This window comes from Aphelocoma coerulescens, chromosome 1A, assembly GCF_041296385.1.
Source record: "Aphelocoma coerulescens isolate FSJ_1873_10779 chromosome 1A, UR_Acoe_1.0, whole genome shotgun sequence".
In the NCBI taxonomy this organism is placed as follows: Eukaryota; Metazoa; Chordata; class Aves; order Passeriformes; family Corvidae; genus Aphelocoma; species Aphelocoma coerulescens.
The window spans coordinates 6927672-6944780 of record NC_091014.1 but is presented as its reverse complement, the minus strand read 5'-3'; the positions used below and the strand labels follow the sequence as shown (position 1 = coordinate 6944780).

Genomic DNA, 17109 nt, shown 5'->3' with positions numbered 1-17109 from the left:
AACAAATCAAAGATTACCAGTTTCCTGAGACATCCTTTATAATTTATGAGAACATCAGAATTCATACAACCTCCTACAATATGTTGATCAAATCATTGCCCCAGACAGTACAACATCACCATCCTGCAATTATTTTGGCTGTAAAGTAAGACAGGGAAAATACTGTATATTCAGCAGTTCTACTCTAAAGTACTGATAAAAAGATACCTGTACATTTCAATTGTAATTTATATCAGGAAGATAGACATTTCAGAACTCAGTCTTCCCTATCTAGAGCCTGTCTCCAGCTGTAGCACTTCCATCATTAGACCCATGATCCATTAGTTTCACTTCTATTTCTTTTTCATCTCCTTGTTGTACCTTCTGTCACGTTGTACTTACAACACTTTTCAGTGGTTTTCTTCTAGAATGGCCTTCTGAGTCATTATGCCCTCAAAAACTTCCACTGTTTCTTGAAGTAACTATTCCAAATGTACTCCTAATTTTCAATTTCAACATTCCCTACTCATTATTACAAATGCAATTATCAAGAAATAAAAATTAAAAAGTCTTCCGTGAAAGATCACAGAAACATTTTAAACTTTCCCTGATGTCACAGCATAAATAATCATGTTTCTACGTTTTTCATTGCAACTACCATATGATAATGATTTCTGTGAAGGAATCTTCACACCTATAAATAATGCAGAAAAGGTTATACATTCATATTTTTCTTAAAAGACTTGACATTAATTTGCATTTTACACTGACCTGTATCTCCTCTGTATCATCACTCCTCTCCTGAGCGTGACTTGGAGGATCTTCTCTGAAACAAAAAATTAACAGGAAAAAAAATCATTAAGCACTGGAGTTTGACATGACCATATCCATTATATTTCCACAGCATTTCCAGCTGTTGATCTCAAAATGTTTCCATAAGAAGATTAAACTTCAAATCCCAGGCAGAGAAAAATCAGCAAGCTAGTACTGAAAACTGAAGACCAAACACCCTGGCATTTGGACTAGGTCCTACCCTGAACACTTTGCTTCTTTCAAATCAGCAGATCAGTTTTTGATCTAAAACACTGCAATTGAAGCTTTTCAACACCCTGTTAATGATTCTTTTCCAACTTTACTGTACTCTAACATAAACACAAATTGAACTTTTTTTTTTTCAACAAGTTCAATTTAGATTATGCTTTGCCTCCATACTCCCTTTCCAAGAAAAATTCATAAACCTTGAGTTTCAAATGTTGACCTGTGAATTTCTGTCTCTGAAAAGAAAATGTCCTCAGACTCAGCATACAGACAGAAGAAGAACCTATGGAAAGTGGACAGCATAGCAAACAGGGCAAGGTCAAATGTACATCCCTGCCAAAAGTCAATTCTTAGACAAGCTGAGTCTCTGCAGTCCCTCAATGCACTTCCATAGCAATTAAACCATCAATCCAGTTTTTGAGATCTAGAGGTCAGATAGAGGCACACTGAAGGTTAGAAGCAATCTTGCCCTTGACTTCAAGGAGATCACATTCACTTCTAGCTAAGAAAGTTCAACTCATAGAAAAAAATGGTTTCTAAAAAGGATTTTAACTGCAAACATCTTAAAAATGTAATTTAAGTCAATCATACAGCTGTCCATTACTCCATTGAAGACAGCAAAATTGTAGAACACAGCTGTTAAGTCAAACTCTCAAATTCAGCTTTTCTGAAGGCTTATTAAAATAAACAGCTGCTGCTAAATAAATTGCACAATTCTGCAGAAGCAGGTGACAATACTACTTTTGATCCAAAATGGTTTAAAAAACAATTCTAATTTTCTGGATACCCTTTAATAAGAAAAAGAAATTAGAAAGAAATTAGAAAGAAAAGAATAGAAATTAAAAATTAAATTTAAAAAATGAATCCTTTCATCTTTACAAGGCATTTAAACAGCTTCAATTTTTACATAAATTGATATCTTATAAATCAGACAAAGCTCCCTTTCACTCACAGCCTCACTGGTTGCTCTGCAAGGGGCAAACTACCAGTTAGGGAATCATGGAATCACTGATTTCTGAGTTTCATCATTAACAAGATGCATGCAGCAACCATTTCACAAGGAGACCACATAGTGAGATCCCAAGCAGAACACAAAGAGTAAGGCCTGGGTTCTTACCAACTGCTCCTTCTATCTATCCATCTCATTCTTCTCCATCCAAAATCCTGGCATGGGTGTACATATGGAACATTCAGCTTTGTCATATGCATGGATTACACGTATGCAAATGATTATATAAAATGTTCCTAATTATTGAGTTTGTATATAGGTTATTTTATTGAGAATTAAACTCAGGTAATGTCACTTCACCCCTGGACTGGCATGGGACAGGTCAAGCCTGTGAAATGGACCTAACACAAACACAAACCAGCAGCTGAGCATTCCAGAGCTTGGTACACTCCACAGGGAAAAGCACAGAAAAAATGAAATGGTCGAGCATGAATTGTAGTTCATGGATTTTAGGATCCTTCAGGCAGCAGCAAATCAAGCTGTACTAACAACAGTCAGCCCATTCACATGCTTACACAGTATGAGGTTTACTGCAGTCACACTGGTCAAACTCAAAAACTCATTATGCACAATACAATATATATATATACAAAATGGTGCTGTGAATAAAAACATCATTAATACTTGGAAGCTGGGGACAAAACACGCTTTACCTTCCAGAAACCACGAGTGTTCCATCATCCAGCAAATATTCTTTCACATTCTCTGGCAGGGGAAGTATGACACTGGAAGAAATATGAAAATCTCTTTAATACCTTATTAATACTTGTTATAATAAAAACCTAGTTGAATAAAATCATTTGGGTTTTTAATAGCACATACTTCAATAGCACTATGTTTTATCCTCTAAGAGAACTGTTCTTCCATAGTGTTTCTCCCATCTTATGCCACACCCAAAAAGCAATGCCCATTTTCCCTCCAGGGTAGTATAGGACAAAAATTTTAGACTAAATACACAAAAATACCCCACTCCTTCAAAGCTCTAAGAAATTCCAAGTAAATTGTGGGCAGCCTGTGAGAAGGAGACAACAAGTTGCTCAAACTAAAGGTTTCCCTTCTGAAATCCAAACCAAAATTTGCCTATACCATCTTAATGTTCCAAAAATGCAGGACTATCACTAAATGTACCAAAAATAAGCCTGTGTTAAACACTAAAAACCATGAAAGATCAAATGCTTTGATTACTAAAAGCATGATGTCAGCACTTTTTGATCCAACAGGGCAACTGTCTTGACTTTCCTGAGTTACTGGTAGTTCTTGTAACTATCTCGTGACCTGTAGCAGCACCTTAGAACCTGAAGGATTTTCTATGCCTTCCAGAAATACACAGAAACACCAAGTCACCCACTTGGTTTGGATCTATTCAGTCAGGTTTTTTAAGTAAGCAAGTAGGAACAGCAGTGTGGATATCTTCTAATGCTGACCATGGAGTCACACCAGGAGAGCAGGGAGCAACAGGTACCTGGCCTGCCCCAGGGCTTCCCAAAACACCCCCTCAGAGTGCAGAGGCAAGACCCCAGCTCGTGGGACTGCAGCTGATGGCTCACTCAATCCTTCACCACCTCCACCGCAGCTCTGCCCCACACAGTTCACCTCTATCTCACCCAACCCTGCCCCACCACAAGCGAATTTCCAACCCAACCCAGCCCAGCCCCATAGAATCCCAGAGTGGCTCATCTGATCCAACCTCCCTGCTCACGCAGGGCCATCCCAGAGCACATGGCACAGGGCTGTGTCCAGACAGTTCTGGAATATCTCCAGTGATGGAGACTTCACACCCTCTCTGGACAATCAGTTTCAGTGCTTGGTCACTGCACAGAACCGAAGTTCTTCTTCATGTTCAGGTGGAACTTCTTGTGCATCAGTTTCTTCCCCGTGCCTTCTATTGCTGGGTGCCACCAAGCAGAGCCTAGCCCACCCTTTGGCACTCCCTCTTTAGATATTTATATGCATTAATGAACTTCCCTCTCAAGTCATCTCTTTTTCCTTCCAGTACCTGAAGGGAATTTAAAGGAAAGATGGAGCAAGACTACTTACAAGAGCTTGTAGTGACAGCATACAGGGGAATGGGTTCAAATTGAGAGAGAGTCGGTTTAGATAGATATTAGGAAGAAATTCTTTCCTGTGAGGGTGGTGAGGCCCTGGCACAGGTTGCCCAGAGAAGCTGTGGCTGCCCCATCCCTGGAAGCGTTCAAGGCCAGGTTGGACAGGGCTTGGAGCAACCTGGTCTAGAGGAAGGGACCTCTGCCTTCCTCCATTCCCGAGGCTGAACAGGCCCAGTTCCCTGAGCTTTTGCAGTCCCTTAATCATCCCCGTAGCCCTGCACCGGACCTGCTCCAGGAGCTCCATGTCCCTCCCGCTCTGAGAGCTGGACGCAGCACTCCAGATGAGCCTCACCAGGGCGGAGTGGAGGGGCAGGACCACCTCCCGCGCCCCACACTCCTCCCACCCGGCCCCACACTCCTCCCCACCCTCACCCCACACCGCACCCCGCACCACCTCTCACAGCCCCCGGCGCACCTCGCCGCCCTCACCTGCGGATGGTGACGGCCTTGAAGAGCGGGTACCACACGGAGAACTGGCAGTGCGCCACCTGCTCTTTCTTCATCCTCCTCTTCCTCCTGCTCAACCCGGCCGCTCCCGGAAGCTCCCGCTCCGCCCGGAACCTCCCGCGCAGCTCCGGGCGCCGCCCGGCGCCATCGCCGGCGCACAGGGCTGGGCCCCGCCCCGGCCCGCTCCGCCCCCGCCGCCTCAGCGCTGCCGGGTGCCGGACCCGCTCGGCGGCAGCGTCCCGGAGCCTCCGGCAGCGCTGCCTTCGCTCTGCTCTGCTCTGCTCTGCCCTACCCCGCCTCGCCCCGCCCCGAGCCAAGGAATAACTGAGTAACGTGTTATCCTTTCAGGTTCTGCTGTTCTCCCCGTGCCTGCGTGTTTCCTGCATGGGGCTGTTTCATAGACTCATTGAATGTTAAGGGGTTGGAAGGGTCCTTAAAGATCATCCAGTTTCAATCACCCCCTGCTATGGGCGGGGGCCCCTCCCACGAGACCAGGTCGCTCACGGCTTTATCCAGCCTGGCTTTGAACGCTGCCAGGGTTGGGGCATCCACAGCTCCCTGGGCAACCTGTTCTAGTCTCTCACCACCTTCACAGTAAAGAATTTCTTCCTAATATCTAACCTAAATTTCTCCTCTTTTCAGTTTGACCCATTACTCTTTGTTCTATCGCTACAGTTCTGATGAACAGTCCCTCTCCAGCTTCCCTGTAGCCCCTTCACTTACTGGAAGGTGCTCGGAGGTGTCCATGCACCCTTCTCCAATTTTCTCAGCCTGTCTTTGTAGGGGAGGTGCTCCAGTCCCCTTTTCAACTTGGTGGCCTCCTCTGGACTTGCTCCAGCAGTTCCGTGTCCTTGTTATGTTGGGACACGGAACCGCGCAGAGTGCTCCAGGTGGGCTCTGACAAGGGCAGGGGAGAGGGGGCACAGTCTTTGGATGCAGCCCAGGACCCCTTGGCTTTCTGGGCTGTGAGGGCACATTGTCAGCTTAAGTTTTTCATCAACCACTTTTTCATTTTGTTTAGTCCCAAGTCAAGCATTAACAGAGTAGCGTGAGGGGTTTTTTAAGCCCCGTGGTTCAGCTGTTGTGTCTGTGGCTGCGTGTCCCTTGCGTGGTGTTGTTTGCATACGATGTTTCCTTGTGTACTCTCATATCTGCAGTTTGGGGATGTCTCCTCCAGCCTTGTGTAACCTCAGCTGTTGGGAAGTTTGATAACAACATGGAGCTGCCTCTAACCCTCTTCTGGTTATGCGAGATAATCCTTGTTGTTGTTTGCTCTGCAGTTATTTGTTCATGTTTTATTTGGCACTGGGTGCGTCATCCATGCTTCTAAATACCATGATAAAAATGAAACGTTTTCCTCTTACTTTTCTCCCTCCCATCAATTTAATTGCAAAGTAGTTGATATTGTTTCTAGAATCATAGTACTAAAGTGCAAGTAACAAGTTTAAAGTGCCTTAGGAGTTTTTAATGATGTTTATCTTCAGTGTACCTTTCTCAGAGTGCTGTTGGTTAAATCGTGCTTAAAATGTTCCTAGTGTCCCTATTGCACATTCTTTACGAGAAAACCTGTATTTTGTTTGACCTTGGGCTTGCCATCAGACCCTGTTGCTGAGCTTCCATTGAATCTGTTTGCTGTCAGCTGGAATGTGTGTTTGGATCAGAGAATTTCTTCTGAAAAGTGATTTAGAAAAGCTAATCGATTTATCTAAGTATTAATATTAAAGTATAGTTCTGATATCTTGGCTTCTCTCTTAAGCTGATTCACAGACCTCGGTTGGCTTAAAATTTTAACTCCTGTGAAGGATAATTTGGAAACTGTAGAATGGCTGGGTGCTGCTTTGAAAGGAAGCCACTCAATAAAGGAATAACCAATGGGAATAAAGTTACATGTTTCATAAATGGCATGGCTTTTTCAGGACAGAATTTGACCCCAGTATGAAATAAATGGAAGAAGTAGCATCATTTGCCAGCAGCACCCTGTAATACTGGGCACAAAAACTCTCAAAGTAGAAAACATTTATTTTTCCCCATAATTGATAGTTTGAGTGCTGTTGATTTGTGTTAAGGCAGCTGATAAATGTGGGCACTTCGACATATTCTTAAGATTGTATTTATAACTATTAAAAATGTCTGTTCTTAAGAGCTCATGTAATTCTAAGTCAGGTAGCCAGGTTCCCAGGCTGCTGTATCAGCTGCATTGAATTTTTAACTCAAATGAACTCATATTTATATGCAGAGGGAATTTTATGAGATAGAAGAACCTTCCTATTAGAGGGCTGGAAGACAAGGCATGTTCTGAAAGCTAAATAGGCCTTTAGAAACCTAACATTTCAGTGTTAAATTTAATTTTCAGTTGCAGCTAATTTTGTTTATGAACAAAAGATGTTGCCATCCTTGACAGCATGACTAACGTGGGATGCCAGAATTGCAGTCTTCATTTAACCAAATGGTATTTCAGCTTTCTAGCAGCAGAAATTCTCACTTCTATACAGCCAGCTGAATCTGGGCAAAAATGCTGTTTTGGTGGAACGTTAAAAAATGTCACTATACGTAGAGTTACTGCACCCACTTGTGGAGGAGATCCAAACTACAGAAGCCGGGCTAGATCAGTGTTCCCCTCTTTTTGAGGTGTTCTCCCATTTTAGGTTTTAGAGATAATTCAAGCCACTGAAACTGTATATTTTTTTCGTTATTTTAAGTAGTAAGTTACCCCTTAATCTCTCAGAAGAGAGCAAACTGTGGTGAAAATAGCTTCTGCCATGAGATGCGGTTCTAGTATGTTTTTTTCATGGTACAACTGTGGTAATCCACATTTGAGAAAGATACACTGATAGTTGTGCAGAAGGATTAGTGTGATCAATGGAACAGGATTTCCTGTGAGGGCAGAGTAAAAGAAGATTTAGCCCAATCCAAAAAAACTTCAACAAGGCTGTGGTTTACTCTCTACTCCTTTGATATATTTATATTGAAGATGCAAAAGGCTATAATTCTTTCCTAATGTAGGAGGTGAATTTGTTGTAGCTGGGTATGTAAGGTTTTAATGTTTTTAAAGACATCACACAGAGCCTCCTGTGACTGTTTCTCCTGGGCTGTGCTTCTTTTGCATGTTTGGTGGAAAGCTTGATCTTGTATTTGAGAGTCACAGCATGAGACCATGGCCATTGTCCAGATAAAACCCTTCAATCCTAAGAGAAGGGAGTTCCAAACATTGGAACAGCTGACTGAACTGAAGTGGGATAGAAACTGGAACATAAGCAAGTGAGGTTCCTGAGCAGTTTTTCGCACAAATAGCAGTAAGGTAGATAATAAACCTATGTAGTTTTGAAAAGGAGCTTCATTGCTTTAAGAGAATATTATAGAACATATTTTTGAAGGAACAGACTGTGGATTCACAGGTCAGGGTTTCTTTTCAAGACTTATGTTACATAAAACTGATCTGCACATTTGACCTCTATGATCTTCTTCATCCAAAAACACTTACTTAAGACTTAAGAAAGAGCCTGCCCTGTGTACAGACCGAGGAAATGGTTTCATGTACTTTAGTTTTACTCCTGCTAATAAACAGAAATATATCATCCTACCTGTTCCTTTTAACTACTTGATGGAAATAAATGTCAATCCAGTATGTAAGAAAGCTGATTGTTGCTCTTTCGTGTTTCACAAATGTGCAGCAGATGCTACTGTAAAAGGATAAAGATGAAGTAAAAAATGAAAGTGCTAAAATTGGGCTTGACAGAGAATGTTTTCACACACTTTGGTACTGTTCATTGCTAGAGACCACACAGAGCCTTATTAATCCATAGTTGAGGTCATGGAAAGATTCCTTTTGATTTTATGGAAAGTTTATGACCATCAATGCTATGGATGATCGAGATCTTTAATATTATCTCATCTCTCCTGGTGTTCAAACTGGTTTGTTTCTTTTCACTGGCTTTTGCTTATGATTCATGGTGATTTTCAGGATTTCAGGATTAAGTTAATATCAGAGATGATTTCCCTGGTATAGGTTTCTGTGCTGAAAGTGCCCTGTAGTTCCACTGTGACACAGGGTCAGTCTCTAATACATTTTTTTTTCTGCTGCCTGCTGTGCCTTTAGGCTGGAACTGGATGGAGGGAGTGGATAATCTCACTTTCCTGGAGATGCAGGCTGAGGCACTGGGCTGCAGGTGCAGAGCCTTGCTTTGGGCATATTTTACTGAAAGTGCTGCCTTTTGCATGGTATTGGGTGCATCATTCCCAGTAAGAGGCTGACATGCTGTGGTCACACCAGCCCCATGTGCTGCATAGACCTGGAACACACGTGTAGTTTTTTGACCTTGTTTTTTAGTGGAGGGACTGAGTCATTTACGTGTTTATTTGTGATGTAAGGTGGAGGTAGGTTCTAGTTGTGATTCTTAATAGCAGATAGTTTTTACCACTGAAGCTCTCTTGGTATAAGGTTTTTTTCCCCACTTTCACAGTGGGGTGCATAGTCCTGTTGTCCAGATACTGTTGACAGAGCATTTCACCCAGATCAGAATTAAACAATTTGACTGAAATGGATGAATTGTCTGTATGTGGGTTTGATACTTGAATTTTCTGTTAAGAAAAGTGTCTTCAGCCAGCACAGCTACTCGATAGCTGATAGGACTATTAAAACCATGCAAGTCAGGGATTTGACCCAAATTTATATTTCTCCTTTGAATTATTTGACTCTGAAATCATTGGGTGGAGCTGAAAACATGAATTGAACTTGCCATCACAAGTCCCTGACTTTCTCCAACAAGCTATATTTGTTAATTTACAGTGCAGAAATGAACCTTTTAACTTTACACTGAAAGCAAATATTGATTGTGTTTCATATATATCTGGACTTTGCACAGGAGGGGAAAGCCTGACATTCCTGAAAATGGCAGCTGAGACATCCACAGAAGTTGCAAAAACAGCTAAACAATTCGTCCTTAAGGAAGAGGTACAGCATGCTTGGGTTTGACACGTTTTGTTGTTAAGTAACAATTTTTTGTCAGTTTGTGGGTGCAGAGTACAAAATGCTGTAGAGGCTGTATGTTCGTAAAAACCTACTCAACAGACAGAGCACTTCTTCTTGATTGTCAGAGAGTTTAAAAGATGTGACATTCCTCTTTATTGAAATAACTATACAGGTTGTCAATGAGGAGAGAGAAATCTACAGTGTTGCATTATTTTAAGCTGCTTCTCTTTTTTCGGATTTTGCATCTGTTTATTGTCTGTTCAGGAGGTTTTTCAATGTTCAGAAATAATGCTGGTGTCTCTGAGAGACTTTACAAATTGGTGGGTTATGAAACTCAGCAACAGTTTTCTATTTCAAACAGCTTTCTGTTTCTTTAAGATGGTAAACCACCAAGGGTTGCTTTAACATTTAGGATTGTACCACCTTTTATGTTTCCTGGAAGGATTTGTATTTAGATAATCGCCGTTTCAAAGACATCAGTAAGGAAGCAGTAAGAATAATATCAGTCTGAAGGAAGGATTCTGGAGGTACCTCATTCTTATTAAAAAACACTTTCACCCTACACTGCCTATATTTGTTTCTGTTCCCTTTTAAGTGAATTCTTAGTAGTTAATCTTTGGTGTTGAGGCAGGTTTGGCAGTGTCCCGCTCTTGTTATAACACAAATGTGTTTTTTTTTTTTATTTGTTCTTCATGGAGTGAACACAGTCTTGTAATTTCTTCCAGTTTCAAGTTACAAGGAAAGAAGAGATTTGTTTGGATTATATCTTTTCTTGTGGGCATTTTAAAAATATGAATATTTCACAAGCATGAAGGATTTAATAACTTTTGTAATTTTTTTGGGTTTTCTATTAAGAGCACTATTTGTTGCAGTCAGCATTTTCATTTTATCCTCTTTCTTGCTTGGTTTTGTTTGAGTTTTTTATGGGTTTGTTTGTTTGGTTTGTTGTTGGTTGGGGGTTTTTTGTAATGTTCCTTAGTTATCCTCTTTTAAAACAATGTACTCTTTGGTATCACTGGAAGTTTATAATTAGATCTTACGTATTTTAAGCTATTTATTTTTTTCAATCATTTTGTGGGCTTAATACAGAGAAGTGTTTACCCTCTCTCTGCCAGTGGCTCTTATATCCGAAGTGGTTCTGTAACTGCAGTAACTGTGTGGTCTGATGCTGGAATACTTTCCATGAAAGTGGGAGCTGATCTTACTTGATTCTTCCCTTTTCTGAGAAGGCACATTCAGACTGTTGTAAGCAGATGTTCTTTACCCATCAAAGTAATAATAAAAATAACTAATTTTAAAACAAGTTACAATAAAAGAAGCAAACTGCAGGGCTAATATCTAGGATTTTTTCTCTTTTAAATTAATTACATAAAAGATGAGGAAACATCATAGGGAATATAAACTCACGTAGCTCAGAAAAGAGATTTGGCCATAGTGTTAATGCCAAGTGCTCTCTCAGCAACTCTCAGAATCCTGAAGGGGCAGGTATGTATCACTCTCACAGCTGCAGAAAGCAGCAGTTACACGAGGCCACAGTCTGAGGGCAGGGCAAGAAAAGTTTCAGGGTAGTTTGGTTTTCAGTCTTGCATGCTCAGCCTTTGGGCTGTGCTCTCTGCTGATGGGGCACTCGTGAGCACCAGTGCAGTTAAAGTCTGTGCAGCCCAGAGACCCTTAGGGAGCTGATATATTACCCTTGCAAAATCCTACTTAGCAAATGAAGACGTTCCAGTACATAAAATCCCACTGAATTCATCAAAACTTGGTTATTAAACTCATGTTAAGAAAAGTTACTGTCTTGGGGTTATTTTTTTATTCATATTCAAGAATTTAGAGTAAATGTTTTTTTCTATATTAGCAACAGGAATGCTGTTGCACACTCTTGGATGTGTTGTGATGCTGAAATTTTGTCTTCAAAAGGATCTAAAAATAGTTGTGTTGTTTCTCCCAAATCTTTGGATTAATTTTATAATGTATTTAACAAAGAGTTCTTTATTTTAGGTAATCGTAGAAAGACAATGGTTGAAGCTTGCAGAAACAACTTATACGGATCCCTTTGGGAAAACCAGGTAATTGCCTCTCTGGTGTTCCAGATTCCCAATTGTACAGACTGGCCCCAGGCTAGAGAGCATGAGCATTACAAACCCATCACTCCACACAAGATGAGAGCTATTCATTGTGAGGTTCCTTTAGAGTTCCTGCTGTTCAGGGGAAAGACATTTACTCCAGCAGATGTGCAAGCATTTGGATTGGATTTGGCTCCTAAATCCTTCTGGGCATGTTGGACCCTGGATTATGTTGCATTCCCAGTTCTTTGGAAAGATGCTACACAGAAGGAAGTTCTAGCTGTGCAACTACTCTGTGACAATCAGAGTCCATCCTGTGGCTTTTCTGGTTCTTCATTAAAGGTTCTTTCTCCCTGTTGGTGGTGCTGGACCTTGCATATTATTGACAAATTAATGTCCTCTTGTGTGTTATCATTTCTGTCCAATTCTTTTGTACTCTTTAGTTTTGCTGTGTTTATGTAGGTTTATGTAGACGGCTTTAGTTCCCTCCCCTTAATGTGTTAGATTCTGTACTGATTGTTTTCTCCAGTGCCTCCCAGTTCATCAGCAAAGTATCCTCTTACAATTAGCAAGATTGGATCTTTTGTGTAACTAAAATTAACTATTTCTGCTATAGACATTTTATAGTGCCAGTGTATGACAGGGCCTGCCTAAGGCTGGTTGCTTCTTACAAGACTTCACTGTGTGATGGCACATTTTGCTTTTAATGAAAGTAGCAAGGGTAGAAGATGATTTAGGTATTCATTTGTTCTTTTCTCTGTTTAAACAGAACTTGGGAAACTGTAAAGCGTACTGGCAACAAAAAAGGAGTTACAGCTGATGGTAAGACACTGGTGACTTTTTTTGTTTGCATTTTTGCCCTGTAAAAGCGCTTCTGATAAGCTGACAGGTCAGATTTAGAGCTGATCTGTTCCTGAATGAATGAGGCTGTAGAACAGGTAGTTTGGCAGAGCTGGCTATACCCCTGAGCTAGTGAAATGCTAGCTTAAGTGCTGAAGAACCAGAACCTTACTGGTGGGAGTGCTTTCCCAAGATCATTGTGTTCACTTTAAAATGATGGAGCACTTCCAAAGATATCAGGGGTACCCTGACATGGAGTAGCTCACAAACTGGTGATTGGGTCTCCTGTCAGGGGCCAAGGGGTCGAGGGGCTCTTTGGGACATGATTTACACATGGAGGGAGTGTACTAGAGAGTTCCCTACAGAAGCTTCCAAACAGTGTCTGCAGGCAGGAGAGCCCTTGCCTGAGGCTCAGTCTTGCTTGGTATGTGTGCCTCTCACGTGCTGGGGAGCTTTGAAGGTCTCTCACCATGCATGGTATAAAGAGCTTAAATTCATCATTCAGGATTCTGGAGCAGGCATCTAAACATCGCTCAGAGTAGCAGTGTGTGGGTTCCTTTCCAGATCTCGTACTAAAATCTCACTTTCTGCTACACTCACATTCCATGTCCTTGTGTCTCCCATTGCTGCTGTAGGTGTAGCAGTGATAGCAGTGCTACAGAGAACCCTGCACTACGACTGCATTGTGCTGGTGAAACAGTTCAGGCCCCCAATCAATGGCTACTGCTTGGAATTTCCTGCAGGTACATGGCTGAAACATTGGGATGAGTCACATATGGTTCAGTGTGTTTAAATGTGCTTGGAGTGTCAATCTTTATATATTTTATAGGTTAGACTTGATGATCTCCAAGGTCTTCTCCAACCTAGTTGGTTCTGTGATCTTAATGAAGCTCTAGCTGGAAAACCATGCTGAGCTCCATGTGCTATTCCAAAATAGGAATATTTGATAAGGAAAAAAACCAAAATAAGCTTGTTTTAGCAGATTGGAGAAAATTCCCTCCACTTCTCCTTTCTCTAAGAGTCAAAGCATTTGGCTTCTTTCCCTCATGAGGATATTAATGCCATTTTTGGGGAAGGCAACATGGTTGTGTAGATAATCAGTTAAGGATGTGGGGAGCAGCATAATGAATCCAGGGACTGGAATCCTTCCTAACATTTATCCCTCTGTAAAGACAGAGTAGTGAGGATGTTTCCCCTCTTCCATAAAGCTTGATTAGATCTTGGGATGGGTACTGCAGTTAAGTGAGAGGCTTTTAATTGTTTTTGTGTATTGTGTATCTCCCAGGCCTTATTGAGGAAAACGAGTCAGCAGAAAGTGCTGCACTTCGAGAGCTGAAGGAAGAAACTGGGTACAAAGGGGAAGTCATTGAATGTACTCCAGGTCTTTTGCTTTTATTTATTTTTTCCCACCAAAGCTAATTCTGTCTTGATGGCTACTCTAAATGTCTAAAACGCTCTAAACCAAAGGGAAAATCCAAGCAGCAAAGCCTATGCAGATTAGCAGGGTAGCATCTCATGGCTGTAAAAGTGAAACTTCGGTCCTTGATGTGCGTCAGTTGCTGAACTTCTCTCTGAAGTAAAAGTTTGATGTCTGTAGGGAGGAAAATGCTATCAGTTAAGGTCCTTTACACAAAACCCAATTATTCAAGCTGTGATTTGGCATTTTAGTGTAAAGGTCTAAATTGCTGGATTTCTGCAAACAGCATCTGTGAACTTACAAAAAAATAGCTGCCTGATGCAGAGGTCACCCTCCTGTCAGCTGTGGGGAGGTGACTGTACTTGGGTTCTCCAGCTGGAACGAAGAGAGTAATTGGAGTAAATTCAGAGATCCTTTGGAACATGATTGTTCCAATCCCATGCTTCCAACATAAGATAAAATGAAGGCAAAATGAGGATCATAAATCAAACTTGAGTAGGTAGGTGAGGCAACTTAGGTAGGATTTCAAGGAAATGTCATTGCAGTTGAGACTTGTCTCTCAGTTACTGGGTACAACTGAATGCTGGGGATTGAGAGAGGCTGGGGATTGAGAGAGGCTGGAGACAGGTGATGGCAAAATTAGACCCCAACAGACTGAGGAAGTCTGTAAGGGATAGTTTACAGTAAATCTTGAGTCTGTGGAATAGAAAGTAAACTTGGCTGCTGAAGACAAGTCTTACCAGGGATCTGTAAAAAAGCTCAGAGTTACAGACACATTACTTCTAAGAACATGGGAAAACAAAGTTTTTGCTACTCTTACAGCATGAATGTCTGCCAAATATATATTCTTCTATTGTATCAGATACATTTCTGTGAAAGCTTTCGATAAAATGTCAAGGTACCTGACTCCTGCTTTGAAAATGAACCTCTCCTCTCTCAAATGTACTTGTTGGCAGCTCTGTGCTTGGACCCAGGTGTGTCAAACAGCACCACACACATAGTGAGTGTCATCATTAATGGAGATGAGGCTGAGAACACGAGACCTAAGCAAAACCTTGGTGAGTTTTGTACCATTTATTTGAAAATTTTGAGAAGATAACAAAACAATGGGTTTAAAACAATTAACCCCACCACTGCATCTTTTCTGGCCTAGCTGATTTGGATGCTGCACGTCCTTCCAATCATATCCTGCAGTCTAGATGAGCAGAGTGTGTCTCTGCTGAATTCACTGGAGAAGCCCAGATGTGAAGTGTCAGCTGTGGCACACTCAGAATAAAACATTTCGGTGCCAAATTTCAGTGAGGGCCATAAGCACTTGTGAACCTAGATAGTGCTCTCAGTTGTAGCTTCACTCTGGAAGTAATTAGTGTCAATCACAGTCAGTCAGCCATCAAATGCTTTTTAATTGTAAATTCTAGTGTATTTCAATCCCTTATTACTTCTTTTTTCACTTGCAGATGATGGAGGTATGTAATGTGACTGTGTTCCCATTGACAATAAGGTCAAGTGTGATCTTCGTATGGCAAGTTTTACTTAGAAAAAGTCAGTTAAAACTGGTTTTTATTTGTGTTTGGGTAATCTCCTGACCCTAATCAAACGTGCCTGAGGTTGACTTTGGCCTAGATGCAAATTCCTGTGGGGCATGATTGCGTCAATTATCTTTCCAAGTATTGCACCTATAGCACCAGTATTATAGGAAATTCAAATTAATGAACCCCCAACAGCTATAGGTCAAGCCCCAAAGACAAATAATTCAGAGAGACAGGGGAGGGGTAGGCCAACATGAATTCATCATGAACAAACCCTTTGAGATGGTTTGGTCTTGAAACGCATCTCCAGTCCATTCCAAGAGAAGCCAAACAAAAGTCTCCTTCAACAGTGTATTTTCCATTCTCAAAAGGGAGGTTTCTCCTTTTAGGATTCTTATTCTTCGTAGCTGTCAGCTACTTTTTTCTCAACTCTTTCCCAGCTTCTTTCTGCCAAACATGTGTTTTAATGAACTCAGTCACTGCCTTCCCCCATTTAATTGACCTTTTTTTGATAAGGCTTACAAGTTTTGGATGGTGATGAGCATTAAATCAGTTTCTTTCCCCTTCTAAAATGCAAGAAACAGAACACAGAGGTGAATTTCTCTACTGTTCACTAATTTAAGGGTATGTAAATCTTTTTCTTCTCTCCTAGAATTTGTGGAAGTTGTTTCACTCCCAAAGAACGACCTGCTTCAAAGGATTGATGGTAAGAGCTTTCTGACACATTAAATGCACTAACTTGAGCTTCAGGAATCCCTTTCCTTCTCAGGGCTCCTCGTGGTATTTCACATCCTGGAATACTGTATATTAAGCAAAAAGCCTTGAGAGACCTGGCCAGGTATGAGAGTTAGTCATAGCAGTAGGTGTTTGCAGTGTCTAGAACGCTACATATAGCAAGGACTTCCATTTCTGTGAAGGTGAGGCTTTAAGAGCATCTCATAATTTCTTTCTTTTATTTTCAGAACTAGTAGCAGAGGAACATCTGGCAGTAGATGCCAGGGTTTATACTTACGCATTGGCTCTGAAGCGTGCAGCAGAAAAACCGCTCCAAGTTCCTTTTATGAAGTTCTAGAACTGGACAATGAGAAATTCAGTTGAAAACTGCCCCAAGTCGGGTGATTTAGAAGTACAACTGTTCTTGTAATCAAGTTCCTTTGCTTTACTTGTAGAGCACAAAATACATTTGTGGAATGATTCTGATCTTTTTATTTGGAATTATGTAACTGACAAAAAGCATTTCTTCTAACTGCTCTATCAAACCTTGACAGAATATCCATAATAAAAATACTGTTTAATTTTCAGAATGGCTTGTTTCTCACTAGACTCTTCTCTGCACTTACAATTAAGCATATAAGAAAGAGGCTTAGTTAACTGTGGTTGGTGTTGTTACCACCATGGTTCCAAAGGAGCGCAGATGGCAGAACAAGCACAGGTTTCTCTCACAGCACTCCAACTTAACTCCAAACACCTGGAGAGGGGAGAGCTCATGGTGGTCTGCAACTTCCTCATGATGGGGAAGCAGATGGGCTGGCACTGATCTCTTCTCTCTGGTGACCAGTGATAGGACCTGTGGGAATGGCCTGAAGTTGTGTTGGGGCAGTTTAAGTTGGGTATCAGGAAAAGGTTCTTCACCCAGAGGGTGTTTGGGCACTGGAAGTTGCCCAAGGGCAGTGGTCACAGCACTGAGCCTGACAGTTCAAGATGTGTTCGGAC

General features: G+C 41.4%; 2 protein-coding genes across 6 annotated transcripts in view; one reads left to right on the top strand and one right to left on the bottom strand.

The window, feature by feature from the left end:
• Positions 1-4731, bottom strand: part of CDC123 (cell division cycle 123) — a 30832-nt gene extending 26101 nt beyond the window's left edge. Inside the window, exons 1-3 of the mRNA XM_069034843.1 lie at positions 4561-4731; positions 2680-2751; positions 751-805 (exon numbers count right to left, since the gene is read on the bottom strand). Of these exons, the coding sequence (XP_068890944.1) occupies positions 751-805; positions 2680-2751; positions 4561-4634 (201 nt within the window). The 5' untranslated portion in view covers positions 4635-4731. The remainder of the gene's footprint in view (positions 1-750; positions 806-2679; positions 2752-4560) is intronic.
• A 50-nt stretch (positions 4732-4781) lies between these two features.
• NUDT5 (nudix hydrolase 5) lies at positions 4782-16700 on the top strand. Of its 5 annotated transcripts, none has more exons than XM_069034866.1 (9): positions 4782-4926; positions 9441-9529; positions 11546-11613; positions 12380-12432; positions 13086-13193; positions 13736-13831; positions 14824-14925; positions 16049-16102; positions 16359-16700. In XM_069034866.1, the coding sequence occupies exons 2-9, from the start codon at positions 9467-9469 to the stop codon at positions 16466-16468; spliced, it is 654 nt and encodes a 217-aa protein (XP_068890967.1). In that variant the 5' UTR covers positions 4782-4926; positions 9441-9466; the 3' UTR covers positions 16469-16700. The 5 variants fall into 5 exon arrangements, with proteins under 5 accessions (XP_068890967.1, XP_068890959.1, XP_068890992.1 ...); XM_069034858.1 differs by having other exon boundaries at positions 4800-4906; XM_069034891.1 differs by lacking the exon at positions 4782-4926 and adding an exon at positions 4983-5073.
• The last annotated feature ends 409 nt before the right edge of the window (positions 16701-17109 follow it).